The 27,274-nt window shown below is 42.0% G+C and overlaps 1 protein-coding gene across 7 annotated transcripts in view; it reads left to right on the top strand.

Moving 5' to 3' along the window:
- Window positions 1-27,274, top strand: part of TRAPPC9 (trafficking protein particle complex subunit 9) — a 439,395-nt gene that overhangs the window by 176,285 nt on the left and 235,836 nt on the right. For all 7 annotated transcript variants that reach the window (XM_033069168.2, XM_033069193.2, XM_033069144.2 and 4 more), the window contains one exon: window positions 19,706-19,859. In XM_033069168.2, the coding sequence (XP_032925059.1) occupies window positions 19,706-19,859 (154 nt within the window). The remainder of the gene's footprint in view (window positions 1-19,705; window positions 19,860-27,274) is intronic.

Genomic DNA, 27,274 nt, shown 5'->3' with positions numbered 1-27,274 from the left:
TCTGACCTTGAGGGTGGGCAGCTTAAAGTTATTTTTAGATCTTTTGTGAGTGTATTTATGTGACACTGACTTTTTTTAAATGTGAAAAGTCAAGTAGCTTTTTATAGCATTGTTAAAGAGGCAGTGGTCATGGCTCAGTGGTTAAAATTGAATTCTATTCTTCACTTAAAAGCTGAGATTTATCCTTTTAAGCCTTGTGCTGGTTTAATGATTCAATGCAACTGTATGTTTGCTGGGAAGCAGGTTCTGGCTGCTTTGGTCTGGTTGTGTGGTTTTCTGCCTTTAAAGAAAAACCCAAACAGGTGTAGTTTGTATGTGTACCATCTTGATGCTGCATTTGTAGAAAATTTTGAAAACCACTGCATTTTCAGGATAAAACTCAAGCCCCAGCTTTCCCTAAAAGGTTTGAATCAGCAATTTAAACCAGAAGAAAAAAATAGATACCCTAACTACCTGTACATTAATCATTAAATTTTCAATAAATTAGCAGTTGAAACTGCCCAGAGAAATGCCACTGATCCGTAAGGTACTGGTAGAGTGGCAGTTCCACCAGCAATGACTTGCGTTTTGTCTTTCTGTTTTATTTTTTTTTTTCTGATGGAATTGAGAGAAGCTTGTCTTGGAATCTCATAAAATACCTTGCTTCTTCTGCACACGTTATTTGATCAAAGTCTAGGATCTGCAGGTATTTTTCTGTTAATGAAAACTGGCTGTGGAAACAATGTATTACAGCAGCTACGTCAGTTCTCTTTGTGCAGTTGGCTTTTGACGAATTTCTGTGTTGATAAAATAAATATGGATGGGCTTTTTTTTCCCTTTCAGTGATTGTCCCATGCATGCTTTCTAACAGGGACATGTTTGCTTCTGCTTGTCACCAAATACTTCAACTTCTCCTTCTCAATTAATTAATGCCCTTAAAATACGTGGGTATCAGCTGGAGGAGATTTATCTACCTGTGTCATTCTTAGCATGACATTGCAGCTGCATTTATTTTCCTTTCTGTCTCTTCTAGAATATTGCTTTGTTTCTGTGCTGAAAGCTTTGACAAAAGTATGTACAGGGGGTTTGAATTTGTGGGTGTTGACTTTGAAGCCATTGGGCTTTGATGGTCTCACTCAATTTTTGATGTTTGAACTTTCCTTGGTTTCCTCTATTCAAATGAAAACAACAAAAGTCTCAGAGCACCCAGACTAGAGGAAGGTCTCAGTGGTCACAGGGAGAGGTGGAGCAGACCTCAGCCAAGGAGGAAGATTGTTCTCCTCAGCTTTGGTGTGCCTGTGAGCATCTCTGCCACAGATGCCCTCCTGCAGCCTCCCCCACTCTTCATTAACTCCAGGGAAATCTCAGTCTTTCCATGAAGCTTCCACAGAACTTCCCAAGAACACCTTGCAAGTCTTTTCTTGGCAACACAATCATGTTAATAGCTGTGTATGATCTCTGCATCCTTGACATACATGGAATTCTTTCCATCCACAGAGTTGTTCCCAACGTGCCTGTTACAGCTGATGTGCTGAATTAAGGCAGATCTGTGTCACAGGTGGCTGCAGTGGGCATGTCCTGCAGCTCAAATCTTGTTTTCTCAGAAGTGAGAAAGAGATAAAGCACTCTGCCACTGTTTGAGGAGCTGGAGCACAGCAAGATGCAATTCCTTGTGCCTAATGAGAGCCTCTGAGGCTTGACCTGGCTTTACAAAATCTGCCATCAGTTCTCTGACCGTGTGATGGGGCTCCTGTAGGATCTTCAGCTTCACAAGGAGCTTGCCTTTCTCCCTTGTCTGCCTTGGGGGCAGTTGCTGAAACACAGCAGGAGTGGTGGCATCCCAGATCTTCCAGGAACCATCCCCTTTGTCACCTTCCCTCAGGTTAATGGCTATTTCAACACCAGTGCAGACAGCCCTGGTGGACTTTGCTGATCAGAACAGCTGCTTTGCCCACCAGTTTTTCCTGCATCCTTCTTGGGAAAAGGTTTATGAAAGCTTCTTGGAAACACTACTCAGTGTCTTCCTTGAAATAAATTGGGCCACAAGACTTGCTCCCTTGAAAGGCCTTTATTAGAAAATCAGCTTGGGTGGGGAGCCCAAGGGGTTGTGCATGCCACTGCTGCTCCCAATGGACAACCTGGAGGAGGAGGAGTGCAGCTGTGTCTTCACAGGCAGAGCTGGGGCTTCCATCCTCACGAGAATCCCAAGAAAACTGAACTTGGGTCGTGGTCTAGGGGGTGTCATGTTGTTAAGGTGCTGTTCATATCATGGCGACAGAGTCAAAGCAGCCCAAGATGACAAACTTGTGTCCTGCACTGTTTTCCCAACATGGGAACACTATCCCCAGCTCCAGATACCATTTGGGCTCGTTGTCTGAAGGGGTGTTAGGTCTAAACAGTGTCCCAGTGTCCTTTGCACTCCTTTCATTTGCATACAGATCCATGATGTCATGCTCCTCACAGGCGCCATTTCAGGGGAGCAGCAGCACCACTGCCCCATGGAAGGGAAAAGACACACAGTGAGACAGCTGGGGGCTGAAACAGAATGGGGCCAACAATTTAACACCAACAATTAACTTTAATTAGGTAACAGAACAGGGTAAAGCTTAGAATCTAACATTAACAATTAAACATGAAAACTAAAACTTAGGAACTTGCTCGTAACATTCCTCACAAGGCTTCCTCCCACTTGAGAAGAACAGAATTTTACAGCAGCTGTTTTGTGGCACCAACAAGAAAAAAATGCAGAGACTTAGTCTGAATTTCAGGAAATTGGGGTTCAAGTTAAGTGTTGTGATTGGGGTTGAAATAAAATTTTATCTCTTCGTGGGGAAAACTGATTTGTATCTATACATCTTCTTGGAGGGGCTGGTGTGCTTTTCGTATTTTGCATGTTCTTGTGTAAATAGAATCAGTTTTTCATAGGTGAGGATCCCTGTCTGTACCAGGATCTGTAGTTGGATTCTCTGTAACTGCAGAGCTGCATGTGGAGGTCTCTGCACCAGTGGCTATGGCCACTTCAGGTTAAGTGAAGGAGTTTTTTGTCATTACTTCAAGCAGGTACAAAGACTTCTAGAGATGATTGTGCAGCTGTTGCACTTACTGGAGGTAATTTGAGCCATGCTTCTTGTTTAATGATGAGTCATGGCCAGCATCTGCAAAAAGGAGCCTTTCATCTTCAGCCCTTACCCTGTTAAGGTTTTTCTCTGGTGAGGAGCCAGGATCTGTGTTCCATGAAGGTGCTTTGGAGCTCTGGGCTCCATCATGTTCCAGGTTCTGGTGGGTGCTCGGTGTAAAATGAATCCCAAAGCACTTGATGTGCTTGAGCCATTTCTGGATTCCAAACAAAAGTGGTAACATCAAAAATAATGTCCTATACTTAATTTTCAGCACTGAACACACCTGGAATTTCGTGTGTGTGGGATGGCAACCAAAGCTTGGATTCTGCTGTGGGTGCTTCACTAGCCCAGCCCAGCTGTGTGTCTGATTCCCTGGTTGTGATTAATGATGGAGGCTTTACCTCAGTTCCAGCTCTTACTGAAAATACCTCAGGAAGAGCTCAGTGAAGCTGCAGTAATTATATTCATATTATCGTAAGTGAGTTTCCAGCAGCTGCTTGATCTTTTGATTTATAGAAATGCCCTGAAGTTCAGGATGGAAGTGCCTGCTCTGGGAGCCTCTCTGCACTTCACTGAGTGGTGAATTCACCCCAAATCAGCCAGACAGGCACTGACAGCAGGAAAAGATGCAACTCCTCTCTTAATGATGGTGGAGAGGCCAGGGAATGATTTAACACCCAGCTGGATGGAGTTGATGACAAACTCTGTAAGACCTGAAATACTCAGCTGATTTTTTCCCTTTATCTGTCTCTCTTTTTTAATATTGAGTTCAGTTTGAACATTTAAAGAAGCTGGAGGGGCAGGGAATTAAAATGCCCTTTTTTTTGTCATTTTCCAGCAGTGTGTGGATGGGTCAGAGCTTGAGTGAGGTTGTAGGGCTGAGGCTAAAAGGGTGACTTAAATCAGAGGTGAGTGCAAGTAGAACATAAACATTGAAGTGGACATGGGCCTCTTAAAAGAACTCCCAGTTTTTGGTAAATAAATTGCCATATTTATAAATGCTAAAAATTGATTACCTCCTGGGGTGCAGGAGTGTGATATGGAGAGTCATTATAGCTTGGGCCATGTATTATCTACAGAAATTTTAACTGAATTCTAGTTCCTTGGCCAAATTTTGTCCTTTCTTTGCATTTCCTCCTCTTCTGGGAATGACAGTGACTTTGGAAAAGTTTGTTATTGATAGTGATGAATAGAAAAAAACCATTAATTATGTGAGTGTGGGGATTAAAAGACTGGAAGGAAGGAATTAAATGATAAACAAAAGAAATTTGATTTGAAGTCAGTGACCCAATAAACTGTAGGATCGTTTTCTAGAATATAAGTGCACATTAAACAAATTTATTTGTCATTATGCCTCAAGTTAACTCAGTTTAAGCAGTGAGCATTTATGGGCAGGTCAAAGGTGTTATCTAAAGATTTGTCAATATTTTGAAAACTCTTTTAAATGATTAATAGAACAGAGATTGAGAATAGATGGTTTCTCCACTATAATGAAAAGGGTACATCAAAACACAAAATGTTTTTGTACCTTGACATCATGAAACTACACCTCTCCTAAAACTGTCCCAAGAAAGGGTCATTTATTGTTGTAGACAGGCTTATGGCAATAAAAATCATGAAATAATCAAAGTATTCACCCCTAGAAAAGAAACTACATTGTGAAGTCTACTGACCTTTGGAAGAAATGTGAGTGAAAGAATGAAGTGACATTGGTAGGCTGAGTAAATATTTCACCATTTTTAAGTCCACTTGGAAACCTTTAGGGTTTGGTTTTTTTTTCCTCTTCTTACATATTTGATACCCATTATTGTTACAAGCATTGTCTTTTTAGCTACTTGATCAGACCTTACTGTTTAGGATCCTGACATGGATGTAACAAGTCTTTCATTTCCCCCCTGAATTCAGTTTAGATTTATTCCCAGGCTTTACACTCTATATTGTATATTATTTATTATCCACTGGAGGGAAAAGCACAGTATGTAAAATGAAATGAAAGGTGAAAGAAACTCAAACCCATTAATTTTAAGGTAGAAGAGCATAGGCATCATGATGGAAGTTGTGAGTGAAGTCCTATTTGTCATTTGAGTCTGGACTCATTAAGTAGTAAATTTGGAAAGGGAAATTTGTGGTAAGTCACTGAGATGTTTTTTAAAATACCAATAATAATAATGCATAAAATACTGAGCTGTACTGTGTACTTTAAATAATGCTCTAACCTGCTTCTCATGATTGTATTTTGTGTTACTTTTCAGCAGCCTTTACCCCATCTCTTCCTACAGCAGCTCTGCCAAGCAGACAACATCAGGCATGATAAATCTACATCACACTTCCCCAATATTTCCTTTTTCTCTCTTGATACATTGATGGAAAGCATCTCTTAAGATGGCCATCACTAGCAGCTTATTTCAAGCTGTCACTTATATTCTTTCTGAATCACAAGGACTTGAATAGGATAGGACTGGAGAATATTCAGTCATGATCTCCAATATGAAATAGAGAATTTTATGAGAGTAAGCTGTGGGGTGATTAGTGACTGCTGATTGCATGGTGACAGCAGGCAATAAATACATGTATGCAGGCTCTAATGATGGAATTTGAATTTACATGAGGAATATTTTTGTGTCAGCGCTCATTGTTTCTGAGGCAACTCCATGTGGGTTCAGAGCAGCTTCTTTGTTGTGTTCTCTCTTGTATTTTGACATTATGTCTCCCTTTCTGGGAAGAGCCATCCATCTGTAATTTGAAGGAGAGCTTCTTGCCATTTATCTGGCATTATCTGAGAGGCTGTGCAGGCTGGGCTGCTGTACAGTGATATTTGCAAGCACATGGTGACATTAGACAGTGGGTTATGTCTGTACTACTTGTCCTCAGAACAGGCTCACCAAAACAAGCCCTGGTTTTTGTCTTTCTTGTGGCCTCTTGCTTTTCTCACTGCTGCTGTCAGCTACACTAACTCACTTATATTTGATCCCTTGTGCACAGGAACTGGTTTATACGAGTAATTAGCATTTAAAAATATCTATAATTTTTAAAAGCCGTTTGTTCTTTTCATATAAATGGGTTAATTTTTTCCTAAGGCAATTTAAGCCATGTGTTTTTTTCATTTTCTGCATTTCCATGCTATTCAATCAAGAAAGCAAATCACTTTGTTTCCTTTCCAAGTCTCCATTTTAATGTGTGTATAAACAATAAGCTGGTTTTTCTAATATTGAAGTAATGATAGTTCTTCAACCAGGATTTCTCAGCCTGCCTGGCAAATGTGTTCCTGTAGGACAGGAACTTTCTTTAGACAGAAAGTCACAGTTTTGCCATTGAAAGGGCATTATCTAAGAAACATAAACAATAAAAAAGAGATAAAAAGTGAGTTATTGGGAATTACTGGGACCAATTTGGCTTAGGGTACAAAGGCTGTGAAAATGTTTGCCCCCTTTGGTTGCTGGACAATCACAGAATTGATTTAATTCCAAAAGGCAGCTTGTGCTTAGAGCTGTCAATCCATTTCTGATATTCTGATTATCACCTAGATGGACAATGAATGGTTTAACTAAATAGTGCTGTTCTCAAAACGGAGTGCTGATGGCTGTTTGCCTGGTTTAACCAATTTCCAGAAAGGAAAAGTGTGGAAAAGCACCATGGGCAGAGGTAAATGCTGCTTCTCCTCCTCCTGCCCTGCCTGCTGTAGTCCAGGACAGTCCCTGGTATCTGCGTTTTGGAATTTATTTCCATCCACCAGCTGAGCTGGTGCCTGCAATGAGCAGGTTTTGGTCCCAGTGCTGAGAATGGCAAGAGATGAACCCAAACCTTGTGGGTCAGAACTGTTTGCACTGCACTTTTTTCCTTCCCTACTGCATTGTTCCCTTTGATGATGTCTGTGATTACAGGACAAATTATCCCCAGTTACTGTCACTCGCATTTGGCAGCTAAGATTTGATCTGGTGGTTTCCTGAGTTCTGGGGATCTTTGTAAGAGAACAATCCCACTGGAAAATGTGTGTAGGTACCCAGCTGAAGGATATTACAGCTAAAAAAAGAGAAGAAAACTACAGTAATTTCATGGTTACAAACCGCAGCATTTTGACTAAAATTTTGGTCCAAACCCGAAGTGCGGCTTATAATCAGGTGTGGCTTATATATGGACAAAGAATGAAAAGTTGCTGTTTTAGTTTGGAGGACAGGTGTCTGCTGAGAAAGGCAGGAACTTCTCTTTGAAATGGAGAATGTAAACCCCCTCTCTCCAAATTATTAGAATTTTGAAATCAAGGGGCATTCAGGCAAAGATATGGGAATTAGGAATAACAGTTCTTTACTAGGGAAATTAAAATAGAAATACAGTACTACAAAGAAACAAACCCCAAACCCTGACAAAGTCAGAGTACAACCTGACACCCCATCAGGCAGGGTGTTGGTAGCAGTCCCATTCCATGGTGGCTGCATCCTCCTGCAGTGACAGATGTGGCTCAGTTGGAGCAGTGCTCCTGTACACGGTGCAGTTTCCCTCCGGAGATCCAGTGGTGATGTGGAGAAATCCGGTTTTCCTCTGGAGTCCAGTGGAGAGAGGGGCTCCCTTAGTGTCCCAAAACCTCTGTTTTTATCTTGGTAAGAAATGTTGGGCTCTTCCCCCTGGCTGGAGCAACTCCCAATGGGATGCAGTAATTTTATCAGTCCCACAGTGGGACTCAATGGCCATTAGCAGAAAATGACTGGCTAGAGGAAGGATGGGTTGTGAAAAGATAAAGAACAATGCCCTGCCTGGTTTCAATGGATGGCCCATTAGCAGAATATCTCCCAGGGAGATAAGGATCACTGCCCCCACCTGGTCTCAACAGATGGTGATAGAACAGATACCTTTTATCACACTCTGTATTGTAACGTGCGGCTTATGTATGGACGAAGAAGAAAAAGTTGCCAACACCTGGAAGTGTGACCTATACTCAGTGCGGCTTATAATCATGAAATTACTGTAAATACTTTTGATGACTTTTGTACTCAATTATTCATCATTAAAGTCTATTTAGGAGGGAATGCTGCTGTTTAGCCAGTTTCCTACCACCTGGAAGTAACTTGATTTACAATTAAAAGTGTTCTTTTTAGTAATATCCAAACTCCTGAGGTACTGTTTCAGTGACGTGTCCTACAATGTGTCATGTGCTGATTAAACTTGAGTTTTGTCCTTTTTGGGAATGATTCTAATGTAGTCTAGTCAAAGAATTTAATTTAATTACATGTGTAATACAACTTTCTGCCTTTTACTTAATTGGTCTCGCCTATGTTGTTTCTGCCTATTAGATGACAATTTAGCAATTTCCAATTTGTAGATCCCTGAGGGAGGCTCAATGGGAATAAATGGGAGTAAAACAATCTCTGCAGCTTTGTTTCTTGATTTACTTGTTTGATGGCATCTCTTTTGTAGTTGTATGGAAGCAGAGAGATGGAGAAGAGTAAGTAATAAAAGGAGATATTTTGTGTGAAAGGCTTATATTGAGAACAAAGCAGATTGTGTAATCTTTGCTTTGTGTATTTACAGCATTATTTGCTTACATAGGATATATACACCCAATTTTAATAATAGTAATATACTTTCAGTTTTAGTATTAACCCTCTAATCCATTTATAACTGTTTAATTGAACAACTCAGGGCAAATTAGTGTGTCAGAAGCATGGTGACTTCTCAACTGTGGATGGGGAGGTTTATAAAACTGCTACACAATTTTTCTGGTAGTAGTAGTAGTAATAGTTTGTCCTTTTGGGATAATCTGGGTCTTGATTTTCTATCTTAAATTGCTCTTTGTAGATGGAAAATAACAAAAAATATTTTTTCTTTGAACTGTCATATTGGCCCAAAGCTCTGTGTATGTTAATGTCTGTGCCTTCTGTGTTTTTTTGGGGGTATTTTTGCAGGAACTGGGAGCCTGATAGCACAGCATGATCTTAAGAAAAATCATGTTGGTGATCTATATAAAAATGAAATTTCAACTCTTTCATAAGCTAGAAGTGGAACTATGAAAATTTTGCCATTCTTTAAAGGTGGAGAATAAATCTGATTCCTAAACAGGAATTTAGTTCAAAATAGATGCCTAAATCTAGATATGACTGTGTTTTTTATAGTCAGAAAAATCTAGTAAATGAGTGAAAAGTAGATGTAATTGTCATAAAAGAGATGGCAAAACACTCTGTTCTATTTCAATATCTTTGAATTTTACCTCGCAGTTTCTCTTTCTTTTCTAAAGGAAAATTTGTCTGGCAGATGTTTAGATACTGTCATCATCTGGACTTTTATTATATGTAAAGGAATATTACAAATAAACAGAGAATAACAGAATCTTGATTACAATTGCTTCTTAATTCATAAAATTTAGATTTAGCTGAATGAAAAGACTTTTTAAATTTCTGTGCTAAACATAAATGCTGAAAAAAACCCACCTTCAATATTTAAATATATATTAAAATACCATATTAATGTTTTAATTGAAATAATCCCTTCTCAGTTTATGAAGCATTATAAAGGTTAGTCTAAAATGTCCTTATTTTTAAAGCTAGACATTTCCAAAGCATTATGTCAAGTAGATATGAAAGAAATACTTAAATGAAAAATGTTACTCCTTAATCATGTTACAGTACTCCTCATTTTAAGAATAATACTTTCTCTTAAAAATCATGAAAATTCTGAAGAAGTTTAGTAGCAGACTTCAAATTATACCTTCAATGTAAACTTGTAATGGAAAGGTCTTATTTTGGAGGTTTTGTTTTAATTTGTTCTACAGCTGGAGGCTTTGTGCTTGCCATGATAAGAAAGGGTGCTCAGACAAGTCAATTTTTAAAACCAAGGTGTCTGTCTCACCATTAGCTGACTGCTCATAACTTGTAGTATTTATATAATAAATAATAAGTTCCTTTTTCCTTACTTCCTCCAAATGTAGTGAAGAAATCCATTCTCATTCTTCATATACTCATTGAGTATATGAAGTTGATAAGAAAAGTTACTTTATAAGTGGCACCAAAAATCCTGCTCCTAAATGGGTATCATTCCATCACAATAATTAAATAAATACTGAATTTCTAGCTGTAGTGTTCAGATCTTGGCTTTGCTGCCCTTTCCCAGGGGAGCTCAAGCTCAAGGCTCACTCTACAGGAGGGCACCTGGCAGGGGAATTACAGTAATTTCACGAATACAAGCCGCACCAATTTGACCAAAATTTTGGTGGAAACCCGGAAGTGCGGCTAATATTCCGGGGCGGCTAATCTATTAACAAAATTCTAAAAGCTGCCAACACGGAAGTGAGAGCCCGCGGCAGCCCCAAGCCAAGCTGGAGCCCGGCCGGCCCCGGCAGAGGTGGGAAAGCCTGGCAGAGGCGGGGCCAGCAGTGTGGGGGGCGGGCGGCAGAGCCTGAGCCAGCAGGGCGGGGCAGGGGGGCGGCAGAGCCTGAGCCAGCAGGGCGGGGGAGCCCGGGAGAACTGGGGCTAGCAGTGCAGGGGAGCATGGCAGAAGCAGGAAGGCCGACGGGTGGGGCTGCCTGGCAGCGGGGGAAGCCCAGCAGAATTGGGGCCAGCAGCGTGGGGGAGCCTGGCGGTGCGGGGGCCTGCAGTGCCGGCCAGGGCGAGGAAACGCGGCGGCGGTGCAGACGGGAGGGGGCGGCCGGCGAACCCGCCGGCGGGGCTAGGGAAGGCGGCGCGCCGCGGCCGGCGAGCCCGGCGGCGGGGCTAGGGAACGCGGCGCGCCGCGGCCGGCGAGCCCGCCGGCGGGGCTAGGGAAGGCGGCGCGCCGCGGCCGGCGAGCCCGGCGGCGGGGCTAGGGAACGCGCCGCGGCTGGCGAACCCGGCGGCGGGGCTAGGGAACGCGGCGCGCCGTGGCCGGCGAGCCCGCCGGCGGGGCTAGGGAAGGCGGCGCGCCGCGGCCGGCGAGCCCGGCGGCGGGGCTAGGGAACGCGCCGCGGCCGGCGAACCCGCCGGCGGGGCTAGGGAACGCGGCAGCGGGGCGGTGCTGACGGGAGAGGGGGGCCAGCGAGCCCGGCGGCGGTGGCAGCACCACCCGGCCAGCCCCGCCGAGCCGTGGCGCTGAGCTGGGCCACCCGGCCCCGTCGGCAACCATGAGCGGGCCGAGCCTGCCTGGCCCCGCCCCGAGCCAGTAAAGCCCGCTATGCCGCGATCCTGTTACTAATTGGCCAATTTGTGAAAGCTGCGCACGGATTCTCGCGACGAACGAAAGTGCGGCTAATATTCGGGGTGCGGCTTATCTATTGACAAAGACAGCAACATTGTCGAGGCACCGGGGGTGCGGCTTATAATCCGTGCGGCTTGTATTCGTGAAACTACTGTACTTGGGAAGGTGATTTCCACATGGGGAGTTTTGGCTAAAATAACAAAATGTTTTAGAACTGTGCTCATTTTCTGATAAACTGGTAAAGCACATCAGACAACTAACACAGCTCAGCAATATGTGGGGCAAAGTGTGTGAAGGTAAATCAATATAAATGTGATGAGATGAAAGTGAAGGCAATCCCAGCTCTGCATTTGGCTGAAGCTGGACCCAGGGCTGCCAAAGGCTGGGTATAATGAGCAACAGAAGCAGTAGAAGCAGCACCTTGGTTTATTACTCATTATTATCTTCAGTTTAAAACCATTATCCCTTATTCTATCACTACAAGTCCTGATGAAAAATCTGTCCCCATCTTCCTTAAAACCCTCTTTTAAGTACTGAAAGGTTGCTTTGAGGTCTCCTGAGTGCATTTTCCTCTCCAGGGTGAACAATCCCTGCTGGTTTTTTTTCTGAAAATAGCTTGTTCCTAAGCATGCTTCTAAACACACATAGAGGTGTCATTGCTGGTGAAAACATTAAATAAACTTCTAATATGAACAGTGATTTTTGGGGGAAAAAAACATAGGTGAAATTGTGTGTGGGTGAGTGAGATGTGTATCATTTCTTTATTAGTGCTGAGCAGTTGACTTCTATGGAACCTGTGACACACACTCACTGTGAGCTAGGATTTCTGGAGCATGATTAAAGCTTTTGTGCTCCCACTCATGTCTGTGAACATTATTCCTGTACTAGTTCAAGAATAAGTTCTGTAGGTTGAACCTCATGGAGCACATTGCTTTGTTGGGAGATGTTCACTGCTGTTGGGATGCTTTGGTTTCTTAAACTGAGGATGTCCTGACTGTTTCCCCAGCTTTGCTCACTGGCAGAGATTCTAGATTTCCTTTTTGAGGTATGGCATCACTCACAAAACTTGCATGTGGGACTTGAAAATCTCTAATAAAATCCGTGCAACTCTAGAGGTGGAAAGAATCAATGTCTGTGGCAAAATAAACCTTTCAAAGTCAATGGACTGGATTAACTTGAAATAAAAGGGACTAACCAAAGAGTGAGTGCTCTGAACAGAAAATGTGAAGGTTGCAGGTCTGATAAAATTACGCAGGATATACTGGAAAATCTGTGACTTGGACAAGAATTTTTTTATTACACTAGATCATCTTGAGGTGAACTTCTGCTGCAGTGCTGTGGGAAAAGGGAAAATGTTACCTTTGTGTATAAAAAGAGAAGACAAGCAAGTAGATGGTAAATTAATAATTCACTATGAATGTAAAGTCTAGTTGTGTCTTGAAGTGACAGTCCATGGCAAAATGTGTATTGTTGAACTCTGAGCATTCATGCATCCTATGATTCTTCCCAAAAGATGCTTAAATCACTTCCTTTGTGAAAAACTTACATTTTTCCATATGTTTTATGTAAAGTTCTGTACTTCTGCATTTTCCCTTGAGCAGTGACTGGGATGTGAATAATTTCCCAGATGTACAGGCTGTCCTGGGAGTTTTTGCCCCCTAGTTTGGTTTTCGAGTGTGCCACATGTAACAGTCATATTCCTTTAAAAGAGGAGCCCTGGGAATTTTGCTTTTATCTCCTAGCCAAAAGTGAATTGATGCTCCAGGTTTATCTTGTGCAGGAGGCTGTGAGAGCCCTCTGAGTGTTTCAGGGTGCTACACACCCAACTCCTTTGGATCATCCTGCAGGGCTCTGGGACCAGCAAAAACCATCAGTGCTGGGTCAGCACAGAGCCCAGGTGATTCCTGACCAGCATTTCTGGTTTCTTTGGGACATTCCAGGAGCAGAGACATTTGGTGGTGTGAGCAGATCCAGAATGAAAATCAGGTTTGCACCAGGTGAGCGCCTGGTTCCTTCTCTGGAGGCTCCCTGGTAAAGATGCTCTGAACAGAAGGACCTCATTCCATTCTTACTGCTCATATTTTGGGGTGGGAAACCTCAATCTTTTCCCAAGGAGATTCAGACAGCTGGAGTGATAACTAGACATGACTGTAGAATTGAGGTTTTTTTGGTCTTGTTTGTTATATCTGGCACAAAATTCCATGGTTTTCATTTGCATGTGCTTTCTTCTGAACTTCCTGCCGTATGAAGGCAATAATGAATTACACAAATGAGCAGCTGAATATGAACATCTATATTTTGAAATTGATTTCTCTGATTTTTATATTGCACTGAGAGAGAGGTAGGAGGTACAGTATGGCATTATTTTGGATAAAGAGAATGTTGAAATCCTTGTGTAGCTCAGCTGTGATAAAGGGAGGATATTTAACTCAATCTTGAAGAATTACTGTACTTAGGCTTTTCCAAATTTCCTAATGAAAGGCTATTGATTAATGGTCTTTTAGGCTCTCTATGGAAATTGGTGTATTCATAAAGTGGGCTATAACCATAATTATTATTATTTTAAATTTCCTGTTTCTTTAGGTAGCTAACAGCTTTTCTGCATGGTGATTGCCATGGGAGTCCAAATGGGAAAGTGAAAAAAGAGGCGAGTTGAAGTTAATTGTTCTGCCTCTTCATTTGCAGTTTATGGTTTTCAGATTTGGAGTTAGGAATTAAGAAACTATATGCCCAGCACGCATAGTATAATCACATTTAAGCAGAAGATTTATGTAGCCAGCTATCTCTTAGCACAGCTCCATTTTCAGCTATTACATTATATCCAGTGGAACAATTCTTTCCTGGTTTAACTTTTTATTGTCTGAAATGTTGTCGCTCAGATAAGTCTAAGCTGTTGAATATTGCAGACTTCAGCACAATAGTTTGACTTTTCAATTAGTTTAAATAAATAATTAAGTTCTAAATGCAAATTTTTAAATTTAATTTACCTTTCTCAAGATTAATGGAAAAATTTATCTTCTGCTCTGCACGGTTCAGATATTGAAGCCATCGTTTTTCTTTCTGCAGTCAGTTTGATCATTACTTGTGGCTCACTTGAGCTACTGAATTTTACAGTTGTGCTTTATAGTAGTGAATGAAATACAGATTGTACTTCTAAATCTGTGATGTAATTACAAGTAAACACAAGGTGTATGTTAATTTTCACTACTTTACATTATTATTTCCAGCCAATGATACATGTGTATTCACCTCACAAGAGATTTGATTCTTGAGGTCCCTCTTTGCCTGTAAATTATCATATACTGGGGCATCACTTCCAGTTTGGTATCAACTGCAGGACTTGGATTTTGGGTGGACTTATGTGCACCTGAAACATGATGTTATATATTACAGGTGAGATTGCACAATGAAAGTTATCAGGCAAAGTTTTAAAAGGAAATTTGCCTTATGCACCTTTTCCCCTCCTCTTGGATGTATGAATGAGAGTATCATCCTCATTTCAAGTTTTCCTGAAATTTGAAATCATTGAGTGTCCAGGGACTCTTTATGCACATAAACATTCTGCATAAGTGGCAGTAACTTGGTCTGGCACAGTGTCCCAATGTCTACTTTATATAAGAAAGGAGGATCAACAGGAAGCATAATATTGAATATAGTCTCTAACTGCCTCCTGTCAGCTTCATTTTGAGAGCAGCTTGCAAACTCATCTGTGGATGATAGTATTTAAATAGGTAGTTAGCCATGAGGAAGAGTTTTTGGGTTCCTGTTGTATTGTTTCTTCCCAAGGATAATTAAATAAGAACTATCTCTATATTTTATTCTTCCAAGCTAAGCAGCAGTGTTTTATTTACTTAATGAAAGATGAAATCTACTTATGTTGACCAGATTGCTGCTTTTCTTTTAATACCATGCCTGCTCTTAACCTAGTTTTATTTGGAGAGTATCACATAATTAATTTCACTTTATAGGTTTATACTCTTAGAAGAGGACATGGAAAGACCTGAGGTGTGTCACTGGTGGATGGGATGTGCCCACTGTCCTCCCAGGAACAAAGGCAGGAGTTTGCAGCACCCCCTGTGATGCTCCCTCAGTTTTTCACCTATTTCTCTGCCAGATGCCATTTCTGTGAAGTGATCAGTGCTCTTGATTTTAACTGGCACTGCTTGGGGAAAGGGGGATGTGGAAGGCACTGGCTCGGGAGCAGTCGTGATGTCATTTGCAGGAAGTTTTTTTCCTCCATGCAAATCCTTTCTGCTGAGCATTTTGCTGTCAGGACAGGGTAGGATTTCCAGTAAAGTTGCAACTCACTTTATAAGAAGAGGTGAGATGAGCTGTCCAGTGCCTTTAGTAGCTCTGCACTGGGGCTTTAATGGGACTTTAGGTGGCTGTCATTGAGATGTTGGCTGTGCCATCAGGAGATTTGTCATTTTTTCCCCTGTAAGCCATCCTGACAGATGATGTGAGATGATACCGTGCAGACACACCATCAGCATTGCCAATGAGCTGACCTTCTCCTCTTCATCCATTTAATTTGTATTTGAATAATTTGCATCCCTGCAATGATTCTCGGTTGTCTGAGGAGCTGTCACAACAGCTCGGGCTGGTTTCGTGACAAAACCCAGTAGTTTCAAAACACAGTTGTTTCATTATTCATGAAAACTGTTGTTGCTTTATTCCTCCTCCTGCTCAGACAAGTTTGGCCAGAGAGAAAAAAAACACCTGTTTTGCATTTGCAAGATTGGATTTTTTATTTTTTTTTTCATAATGCAGTTTTTTTATACAAATATCTCATTATTTATTGAAAACTCAACTAGTAGGAAATTTGGATAGCTCCCCATGAGACAAAGAAGTTAAAATGGAATTCTAGTCCCTTTTCCTGGAACAAGTTTATTTCTAAACTTTTGAGTTTTAAGATCTTCTCTGTTTTCCCTGCTACGTAATTGCTGTGAAGGGCAAGGAACAGGTGCCCTTGCACAATGTGAGCTGTCATTATCCTGGCTGCTTGCAATAAATTGAATGCCTGTTTCAGTCTGAATTGTCTATTTTTACCTTTTTCTCTATAGATTCCATAGATTCTTGTATATCACAACAAGCAAGGACAAATTTGGGGAGAAATGCAGAGAACTCTTGACAGGAAACAGTTCTCAAGGTAACTGCAGAAGACAGCAGAGAATGACTTTTTTTGGCTAAAATACATTTCAGTCTCATTATTGTGATGCACAGCCCAGGGACAAAGTTGGTGATGTTCAAAAGGTTGCCTTTCAGTGCCCTCTCCCTCTCCAGGGTGAGGTCCATGTGATCTCTAGAGATCACTCAGAAGTTGAAAAAGATCCTTTTTTCTGCTGGTGATTGTAATTCATTGTCCATTTTCTCATTCCATCAGCTGGCTCTGGGAACTGTTTGTCCACGTGTTAACACCTCCCTGGTGAAATGCATCTCTTGAGATGGGAGAAATCTTCCTATTTAAAATGAAAGTGAAGAAGCTGGGTTTGAGTAGGGGTACGTTTTTCAGCATGAATGACTGATTTAGGTTATGGTATTTATTTTTTGTTTTGATTCTTGTGCAAAGCCTTTCTACGTACTACATGTTCCATAGGCTGAGCAAAAAATACTGAAGCAATGTTACAGATAAAAAATGCAGAGACAAAACTTGAAATGAATATTTTTAGCACAAGAGGAAGCAGAATATGGATGATAAAAGGCAGATACGTTTAAGAAAAAGAGCAAAGATTTAATTCTGTTGTGCTTTGCTTTGAGAGGAACTATAGTCTTGAAACATTTTATTTTATCTCTGTTTATTGCTTTCATATATCCTACCTAGAGCTGTGTTCACAGCACTGTTTTGTGGGATATTTTTCTCTCTGTAGTTCTCTTTTACTCACTCTTCATTTTCTAGCTGGCAAGTGTGTCTTTGGGGGTGTTTTTGTAGCTTCTCATGTGACATGAGGTGTCACTGTGCTAAATACAGTATAAACATTATAAATAAAAACATGCTTAGATTTGAAAACTTAGTAGAGTCTCTGACTGCTGAGAGCCCTGTTCACTGAAGTTTTCCATAACTTACAGCTTAAGAAAAGTTACTTCAAGCAGAGATGCACAATGAACAGCTAAGAGCAATCTAGGCTGTGTTCCTAAAGCTGATGTGGATTTATTGGAGGCTGTTGGGGTACTGAGTGCTTACATGCATATTTAATTTCCAGACAAAAATTACCATATTTCCAGCAACAATCCTTCAACAGAGGAATGCAATCTGAATGCTGCAGTTGCATATTAAATATTGTTAGGCAGGAATATTTTTCTCAAATATCAATCCCTTAGAAAAGTGCAGCACTAATTAGATGGGAGCTCTTTTCCTGGTCCCTTTGGAGATGTATTCTAAATATTTCTGACTGTCCAGAAGCAAAGACACTTTGTTAAAATCTGTATTTACTGTATTTCTGTGAGAATACAAGCATTACTGTGTATGTCATAGAAATCAAATACTGGGTTTGCTCACATACCACAGAGGGAAGGGCTCAGAAACAAAGACGATGAAATTCAAAATATTCCAGTTTTGTCTTCCACATGCACTGCCTGTGCAAAATCCAGGAAACCCATCCTGCCTTTGCAGAATCAAATCATACTTCAATGCCAGTAAGAATTGATGTTGTTAGTCATAGTTTCAGGCCTGGTAATTTTTTTTTTTCAGAATCCACTCTTTAGATTGTATCTGGGTGTTTTTCATTATGGTCTTTATTTCTGGCTTGATTCTGGCAGTTACTGTGATCCACTTTTATAACTCATCTTTAGCTTTTGAATATGCTCAGCACTTGATGGATTCTGCATGCAAATGAAGAACTTTTAATGATCTCTTGCTGCATTAAAAATAGCCAAAACAAAACCCCCCCTTAGAGAGGAACAGATTAATTCCTCCGCCTTTGGGATGTGAGGATCAGCAAAGATGCAGGCTGCAGAAGTGGGAGCTTACAGAACCCTTTGCCTGAGTGCTGTATTTGAACTTTTTTTGTCATAAAATCATAGAATGTTTGGGGTTGGAAGGGGCTTTAATGGTCATTTAGTTGCATCCCCCTGCCATGGGCATGGACACCTTCCACTGGAATGGGGAAGGGGGAACTTGAGAAGCTTCTCCTCAGTTTTTGCTCAGTGTAGATAAGGCTGATTTGAATTCATCTTCCCACTGCCAACTTCACAAGCTCTAGATTATTCCTTGTAATTTCCATCTATTTTCCACCCAGTTTCTTGTGGGGTCAAGATTCTTTTAAATTAATGTGAATTACAGAAAATATTTTCTAGTCTGGAGGGATTTCAAAGCTCTTTCTTGTTGACATTTGTTACTGGTGTTTTCCTTTTGGCAACATTCATAGAATAAGTTTCCCTCTTTATATAGATAAAAAGATAATAGTAATCCCGTGTTTTTGTGAAATGTCCTTCCCAGACTGCTTCTCAGTTTGTAGTTGCATTTCATCCTGAATGGTTTTCAAAGCTGTTGCTTGGTCTCCTTAAGTGCAAAGTCATCTCAAGAGCAATATATTTTAATTCTTCCCTAATTATTTTTCTATTTCAGACAATTCAGGAAATTAAAGCTGTTTTGGCAGCATAGTATATTAGATCTTCCATAACCACATTTCATGTGATGTGAGCTGGTCTAAATTCCCTTTTATATTAGATTAGTGATTCTAATTTAACATATCAGTATTTAGTATGCATTATAGTGTACTATATTTAATTTGATTACCTTTTATGCCTTACCGTACATTTAATAAAGCAATTATTTAACCATTTGCTACCAATGAATTTTACTGTGATACTGAAATTAATATGGTCTGCAATTCATGAAGATGCACAAAGCAGGAGAGAAGTGTCTTCTTAAAACAAAAGTCAAGGACTACATTAAGGCCCTACTTCTGTGGTTATTTTGTTTTTCCTTCCTGAGTTTTGCAAGGAAAAGTGAGGAAGTTGCCTTGAGATACCAATGGACTCTCCAAGTGTGTTACATTCACTTCAGAAGACACTTTCATATATAATATTTCTGCCTCCCTTTTGTATGGGTTGGTATTTTAATAGTGCATTCCTCAGCTTTTGGCCCAGCTTTGTTGCTTTTTTCAGCAAGTCTTGAGCACACCAGGAGTGGAGGCAGGTGAACCTCTACAGAACCACAGTGAGGTCATCTGCTTGCAGCTGCAAAAGAAATGTCTTGTGCACCACTCATGGTCATTAAGATGTTGACTGATGATGTGTAAAACATTTTTAGCATCAACAGGCTTAGAATTCTGTTTTCAGTAGCATAAACAATATGGTTTATCTATCATTAATTACAGACTGGGTGCCACTGAAACCAATGTGTTGATATAGCAGTGCCTGTGTTCACTGTGGTCTGCAGTTTCTGCAGAAATAATATCAGCAAAAATAATGGTTTTGGCTTTTTTCTTTTTTTTTTCCCTTTGCTACAGCATGGCTATCCAAGTGGACAAGTTCAATTTTGAGAGCTTCCCAGAATCCCCAACTGATGGGGCACAGTTGGCAAATGCAAAGCAGCTGGAAGAAGAAAGGCAGCAAGCAAGAGGTCTGGAGATTAACAGCAAGCTGGATATTTGCTGGAAAATTATATCCTTTCATAAATACTTGCTTTAAAAGTATATAAATAGCTGCCCTCTGATACATTTTATTTTATAATTCAACTCACTTCACGGCAGTGTTACTGAAAAGAAAAGTAATTAGAACTATGAAGCTTATCATAATTATAGACTGTTTAAGGTTAATTGTGCTGTATATTATTTAGGAGATGCTTGGGTCATCCTATAATGGGTTTTTCTGAGTCACTGGGCATGTCATAAATCCTGTGTGTTTTCCCCAGCTTGTAGGGAACTGAGGAAGTGTAGTTAGGATTGATGAGTAGTAGATTCATGGGGTCAAATTTTTCTATTCTCCCCCACACCAAGTAACTGAATCATGAAGAAATTAATGAAGCTGGATTTAGAGAGTTTGCATATATTTAATTAAATTTGGGTAAATCAGAACATATTAGAATAATTTATTTCCAAGGCCTCTTTATAGATTTAGTAATGTATCTAATCTTGGGTAGCTTTTTAAGGCTTAGACAGAATTTGTGTGATGAGTTAGTCATTCTAAACATAAAATCCCCACAATAATTCTAAATGCAGTAAAATATTGCCTTATGATTATTAATAAGAAATTGCATTCAGTTTAGAGTTAAAATAAACCAATGGTGTTGCTATAAATTTCATGATTTCTATAAAAAAATCTTGTGCTTGCCTTGTCAAAAATACACTTTCTCATGATTTTCTTCAGGAAACATTCTGTACAGCAAACAGTCCCCCAAGCCATGTGATGGTACTCAGCACTTCCCAGGAGATTTATATTTTTCACTCAGATCATCCTCGAATTCACATGATAGGGGGTGGCAGAAGATGAGAGAAGAATGGCAGTCAAATCATGCTTTAATTGTACTTTTATCCAGTGATCTGAAATGATGTTTCATTACTAATTATTGTTTGGAAGAGCTTTACTGTGAGGGTGGCTGAGCACTGGCACAGGTTGCCCAGAGACTGTGGAATCTCCTTCCCTGGAGATATTCAAGAGCTGTCCTGGGCACAATCCTGTGCTCTGGGGACCCTGCTTGAACAGGGGGTGGACAACATGACCTCCAGTGATCCCTTCCAACCTCAACCATCCTGTGATGCTTAAATCAGATCAGGATTTGTCAAAGGCAAGGCTTGAGACATAAATGACATTCCTAATGCCTGGTTCAGTCCAGATTCCCCAAGCAACATTTCAGAGAGAGCTCCTTTTATGCAAAAATGTCAATATTTAACCAGAACTCACTTAGAAAATGTCTGTGTTATGGGAAGATATAAATATTCTATGATAGCACAGATGAATTCTTACACTGGAATTGAGTGCATAGTTGTAATCATTTTGTCAAGGTGTAAAAATTCATCCTCACTCATTCCAGTTGCTGGGCAACACTGTTTACATCCATTCTGTGTTCTGGATTTAACCCCAGTTTTGATCCCAGAAAATTGTGGCTGACATGAAAGTCAGTACCTTAGAAACCAGCAGAACAGTGTGTGGGTTCTGTGTGTTAAATTCAGTGCAACCATTAGTTTCTGTGTTTTTAATACTTGTGATTGTTCTCTCTGTTCCAGGAACTAAAACTCATCTAATTAATGAAAGGCGACAAGTTTCACACATGCTTAAAAATCTTTGAAGAAATGTGTACAGTCTTTTCCAGGTGTCATGTCCCATGTGGAGTTAGTCTTTTTCTTAGCATTTTAGAATCATTAATGTTGGAAAAGACCTCAAAAGACCTCCAAAATCATCAAGTCCAAACTTTGACCAAGTACCACCCCCTAAACCACAGCACTGAGTGCCACACTGAGTCCTTTCTTGAACTTTCACCTCCAGGGATGGTGACTCCACCACCTCCTTGGGCAGCCTCTTCCAGTGCTTTGAAAACTCTTTCCATAAAGAAATTATTTTTGATGTCCAACATGAACCTCTCTGGCTTCATCCTTTTATTTCTTGCAGCAGTATTTAGATGTGAACCAGTCAATAAAACAAAAAAAATTCTCTCAATTCTGCTAAGTTTGAGAAAGTAAGTTTCTGAGATATTTTTCTCCCATCAGAGTGTTGGACACAGGTCAGGAGAGTTTATACTGATGGACAGACAGGCAGAGAAATGGATGGATAGTTCAGCTGCATTAGCCTTGTTTTCCTTCAGGACTCAGCCTCAGTGCAGCCAAGAGAGGAAAAGTATTTGCAAAATTACAAAGGGGTAGAATTACCAATATTTCCTACTAGAGGAGGCTTTTTGCAAGTCTCTTGAATGATAAACGAAGGAATCCCTTTGATCCATCATCTCTGAAGTACACAGAACTCCCCAGGTAACTTTTCTGTCCTGTGCATGACTTGGGAAGGAGTTGGGCTGAGGTGACCTCCCAGAATCTGCCCTGAGGTGAGACCCAAGGCCCACATCAGATGCTGCACCAGGACTTGCAAAAGCAAGGAGGAGAAATTCCAGTGTGCACAGGGAATTACCAGGAAAGGAGGGATGAGACAATTGAAAGCTTTTTGGCCAGAGTTGTCCAACAGAGTGAGGTGCTGGGTGTTTGTTACAGACCACCCAAACAAGAAGCAAAGCTGGATGAATTTTTCTTTAAGGACTGGAAGAAGTCTTCCAGTTACAGCTTTTCTTATTCCTGAAATACTTTCAGGATAGTTTTTGTGTGCAGGTGTTGGATGGTTTGATTTGGGATGTGCTGTGTAGGATCTGCTCCCTGAACAAATGAATGCAGCTGGAGGGTTGGGAGTTTGGTGTCAGCCTTGTCCTGAGATGATGGAGCTCAGTGTCCTGAGGGAGGTGAGGAGGGCACAGGGCAGGATAATGACTCTGGACTTGAGCAGGGAGACTTTGAGGAAGGCAGGATTGGGAAGGCCCTGCTCCCAGTGGAGTTGCTGAGCCTCCAGGAGCAGCCTCCTCAAAGCCTGAGAGTCACAGCAGTCCAATAATTTCATCCAACCCTTGGAGCAAGGTGTGTCATGAGGAGACTGCTAAATTCCAGTTAGGAGCTGGGAAAATGCCTTTTCACAATGAGGGTGCTCAGATGCTGGAACAGGTTGTCCAAAAGTGCTGTAAAATCGCTGCCTTTGATGATGTTAAGAAGTTCTGGACAATGCCTTGAACAGCCAGGTGCAATTTCAGTATTTGCCATGCTTTGAGCACAGGGCCTGCCAGTGACTCTGGAATTGCCTTTCAATATAAATCATTCTGTGATTTTTGCAGCTGGGCAGAGGGCTGGGTCAGAGAATGACTTCTGAAAACTAAACTCCTTCCTTCCTCCATCTTCTGCTATCCCCAGGTTTGATTGCAGCCAGAGAAATTCTCTAATGTACTGTGAAGGAATTGCTATTTCACTGAAATGAGACTATAACATTTTGGGGTCATTTTCTTGAAAATATTCTAAACCTAGTATTAACAGCCTTTTAAAAAGTGAGACAGACTTCCAGTGCCACCTTAAATATCATGTTCCATTTTTAACTTTTCTAATAGTTCAATTTTTTTTTTTACTTCAGCCTTAATATCTGTGATGTATAGGAAGTCTGTCCTATTTGCAATGTTTCCTTACATTTTTTGATTTGTATTTTGTGCCCCTTCCTCAGTTTTTTGTTTCCCATATTTGAACCTAATTGCCAAAATTTCTTTCAAAGCACATTTTCTTTCAGTCATATCCTGATTCCCTTCTGCACTACAGCTCTATTTTTCTCAATATGTGAGTTCCAAAGCTGGAGGCAATACTGCAGGTGAGATTTCTCACAGAATAAAATTGTGCCTTCCAGGTTTCAGAGATGATGTTTTCTCTGAGAACTATTCTTTATTCTATTGTGTGAATGATTTTTTTTGCATGTGGTCAGGATAACTGATTGAATTATTATTCCCAACTTTCATTTACAGATTTGTTGATTTCTTCTAGGGTGGTACTTGGAACTTTTCGTCATTTCATCCCAGTGATCTTCATAAGTTCCACTCATTTATTAGATTTGTGGACACTGACATCTTTCCCAAATACATTAAAATTATAAATGTTTTTGTATTTTATCATCGAAGCAGCCAATCAAGATTTTGAAATTATTATCTATCAGACAGAACCTTGAGTCATCTCATTTGCTTGACAGCAAATCACTGATAACTCTTACTGAAATTCATTTTTCTGTGTCTATTCCACTTTTGATGACTTTATCTTGATCACAAATATGAATCATCAGTTGTTATGAGAATATTACATCTTGTGGATGTACATCAGTAAAGGTTTTTTGAAATTTCTATGCTGCTTCTTATTGTTTGCAGAAATAACTATTATTTAAGACCTTAAATAACTCTTATAATTAGTTTTAATATAAAAATACCACAATAATAATCAAGCAGAAAGCTTAAAATATGAATAATTCAACTGCTGTAAGTAAAATGTGCAATTCATGCAGATTTATTTTTAATTAATAGAATCTTTATTTATGAAAATTTGCTATTTTTTATGATTATGTGCATTCTCCCACCTGCATTTATTTGCAAAGGACATATGTACTGAAAATACAGTAATTTCATGACTATAAGGCGCACCCTTATGACTAAAATTTTTCCCTAAACCCGGAAGTGCGCCTTATAGTCCGGTGCGCCTTATCTTATCTACAAAGTTGCAAAATTTTCCACCCCAGAAGTGAGAGCCGCGAGGGGGGGCGGCGCCACGGGAGCGCCGAGTAGCCATGGTGGGGCAGCCGCGGGCAGTCCCAGGCACAGGGAGCAGCGCGGGCTGGAAGGCAGAGGGCCGCCCCGGGCAGCCCCAGGCACGGGGAGCAGCGCGGGCTGGAAGGGGGGGCGTGGCCCCGGGCAGCCCCGGGCACCGGGAGCAGTGCGGGCTGGAAGGCAGGGGGCGGCCCCCGGCGGCCCCAGGCACGGGGAGCAGTGCGGGCTGGAAGGCGGGGGGCGGCCCCCGGCGGCTCCAGGCACAGGGAGCAGCGTGGACTGGAAGGCGGGGCGTGGCCCCGGGCAGCCCCAGGCAGCCCCAGGCACGGGGAGCAGCAAGGGCAGGAAGGCAGGGGGCGGCCCTGGGTGCCCCAGGTACCGGGAGCAGCGCGGGCCCGGAGGTGTTACTACTTTGTAACTTTGTTGTGCGCAGCGGCCTGAGCCGAGGGGCCACAGCACAATAGGGGCCGACGGGACCGCAGTGCTGGGGGCAGCGGCCCCACAGCTGATAAGGGCAGGTGCAGCCAGCGGGGCTGCGGTGCTGGAGGCAGCGGGGCCACAGCACAATAGGGGCCGACGGGACCACAGTGCTGGGGGCAGCGGCGCCACAGCTGATAGGGGCAGGCGCAGCCAGCAGGGCTGCGGTGCTGACGGCAGCGGGGCCACAGGCCGATAGGGGCCGACGGGACCACAGTGCTGGGGGCAGCGGCGCCACAGCTGATAGGGGCAGGCGCAGCCAGTGGGGCTGCGGTGCTGGAGGCAGCGGGGCCACAGCCCGATAGGGGCCGACGGGGCCGCAGTGCGCCGAGCCGAGCGAAGGATGGGAGGCAGGGCAGTTGGCGCCGGCGAGCCGAGCGAGGGATGGGCGGCAGGGCAGTGGCGGCGCGGGGCAAGCCCGCCAACATGGGGGCACCCGGAGCACCAGGGAACTCCGGAGCAGCGGGGCCCTGGGGACGCCGCACGGAGCGGCGGAGGGCTTTCTCTGGCCCCGGGGACGCCACACGGAGTGGCGGCGGGCGTTTTCCGGCGCCGGGGACGCCGCACGGAGCGGCGGCGGGCATTTTCCGGCCCTGGGGACACCACACGGAGCGGCGGCGGGCATTTTCCAGCCCTGGGGACAGCGCACGGAGTGGCAGCGGGCATTTTCCGGCCCCGGGGACGCCGCACGGAGCGGCGGCAGGCGTTCCCTGGCCCCGGGGATGCCGCACGGAATGGCGGATACAGGCGGGCCCGGGGGCCAATGGCTGCCGGGTTGGGGCAGGGCCTTGGCCAGCAACCGCGCGGGGGGAGCTGGGGGCGGAGCCTCGCTAAAAAAAAAAAAAAAAAAAAAAAAAAAAGTGCGCCTTATAGTCCGGTGCGCCTTATCTGATCTGCAAAGTTGCAAAATTTACCAACTCCCGAGGGGTGCGCCTTATAGTCCGGTGCGCCTTATGGTCGTGAAATTACTGTAATTTCTTTTAGGATGCAAGATGTGGAATGCTGTAGGGAGAAAAAACTTGAGTAACTTCCAGATAGAAGCTATTTTTTAAAACCTATTGTCTTTTTAAACAGTAGGTTTTAGATACCAGGCTGTGTTCTAGTTGTGAGTACCCAGCTACACATGAGGCAATCCAGAGAGTGTAAAAGACCAAAGCTTTCCCTGGGGAAATAACTGGTTCATTTGACTGTCATTTAGGGTTTTGGTATGAAACAGTTTGTATCACATGCAATCTGTTGCTACAGAAACGTGAAATAAGGGTGTCAACTGTGAAAAATTAGGTTTTTAGGTTTGTTGGGCTTTTTTATTATTATTATTTAAACAGCATCTGGTGATTGTGTGTTTGTTGGCTCTGAGGCCCCCACTGGGGCTGATTGGGTTGTGCAGATGAAAATATCTCGAACAGTTAAATATGAACTAAATATGAACTGTTGTGCTGGAAGCTGGAAGCCAAGTGTGTGAATCCTGACTGATACCTCTGTTGTTAATAACAAAGATTTCACTTCAGGAAATGGGGCCTGGGTCAGAAATGTGGCTCCTACAGAAGATCAGGTTTGTGATGGCAGTGAGACCTCAGCAAAATGTGAGAGATTTGGTTAAGTAGAGAGATTCTGCAAGGTCAAACTTAACCTTGGCAGTCTGCACTCCTGTTTATCTGGACAGTCTTTTTCAATGAATTTTAAATCCTGGATCTTACTCTTGTGTCTTTTATCAGCTTTGACTTTGAGCTAAGAATAAAAGGGTATCTTGGCAACCCCTGTTCAACTCCTTTGCTTTTATTGACTTCTAAAAGCTTTGTCTTAGGCCAACTTTAGAGTTAAGCATTTCTCTCTGTTCATTTTATATTTTCTTATTGCATATTTTGGTTGCTTTTCATCTCCAAGGTAATGAATTTGTTGCAATGTTCAGTTTTGTATTTGTCCTGTAATGAACAATTTAATGTAATTGTGTGATAATATAGTCAGGAGACAAAGATCAGTGTTTTGGAATTCCATGATCTGGATCCCTCTGTAGGTCCATGTGAACACATAATTCTTTTTTGTGTTTATTCCTTTATGTTTTAACAAGTCCACTTCTTTGGTTGCATCTCAACCTTGCCTTTCCCTCCTTTGCCACCAGACTCCCTTCTGCTGCTTCATTCAGTGATCTCATTAGACAAATGCAATTTATTTTCTGAATGCATGAGTCAATCTGTGCATGGCCTAACCATTTAAATGCTACATTTTTTTTTCACGTAGGATTGTGAAAAATGAAATTTCTCATCAGTTCTACAGTCCATGGCCA

This window comes from Catharus ustulatus, chromosome 1, assembly GCF_009819885.2.
Source record: "Catharus ustulatus isolate bCatUst1 chromosome 1, bCatUst1.pri.v2, whole genome shotgun sequence".
Taxonomy (NCBI): domain Eukaryota; kingdom Metazoa; phylum Chordata; class Aves; order Passeriformes; family Turdidae; genus Catharus; species Catharus ustulatus.
This window is presented reverse-complemented; position numbering and strand designations above follow the sequence as displayed.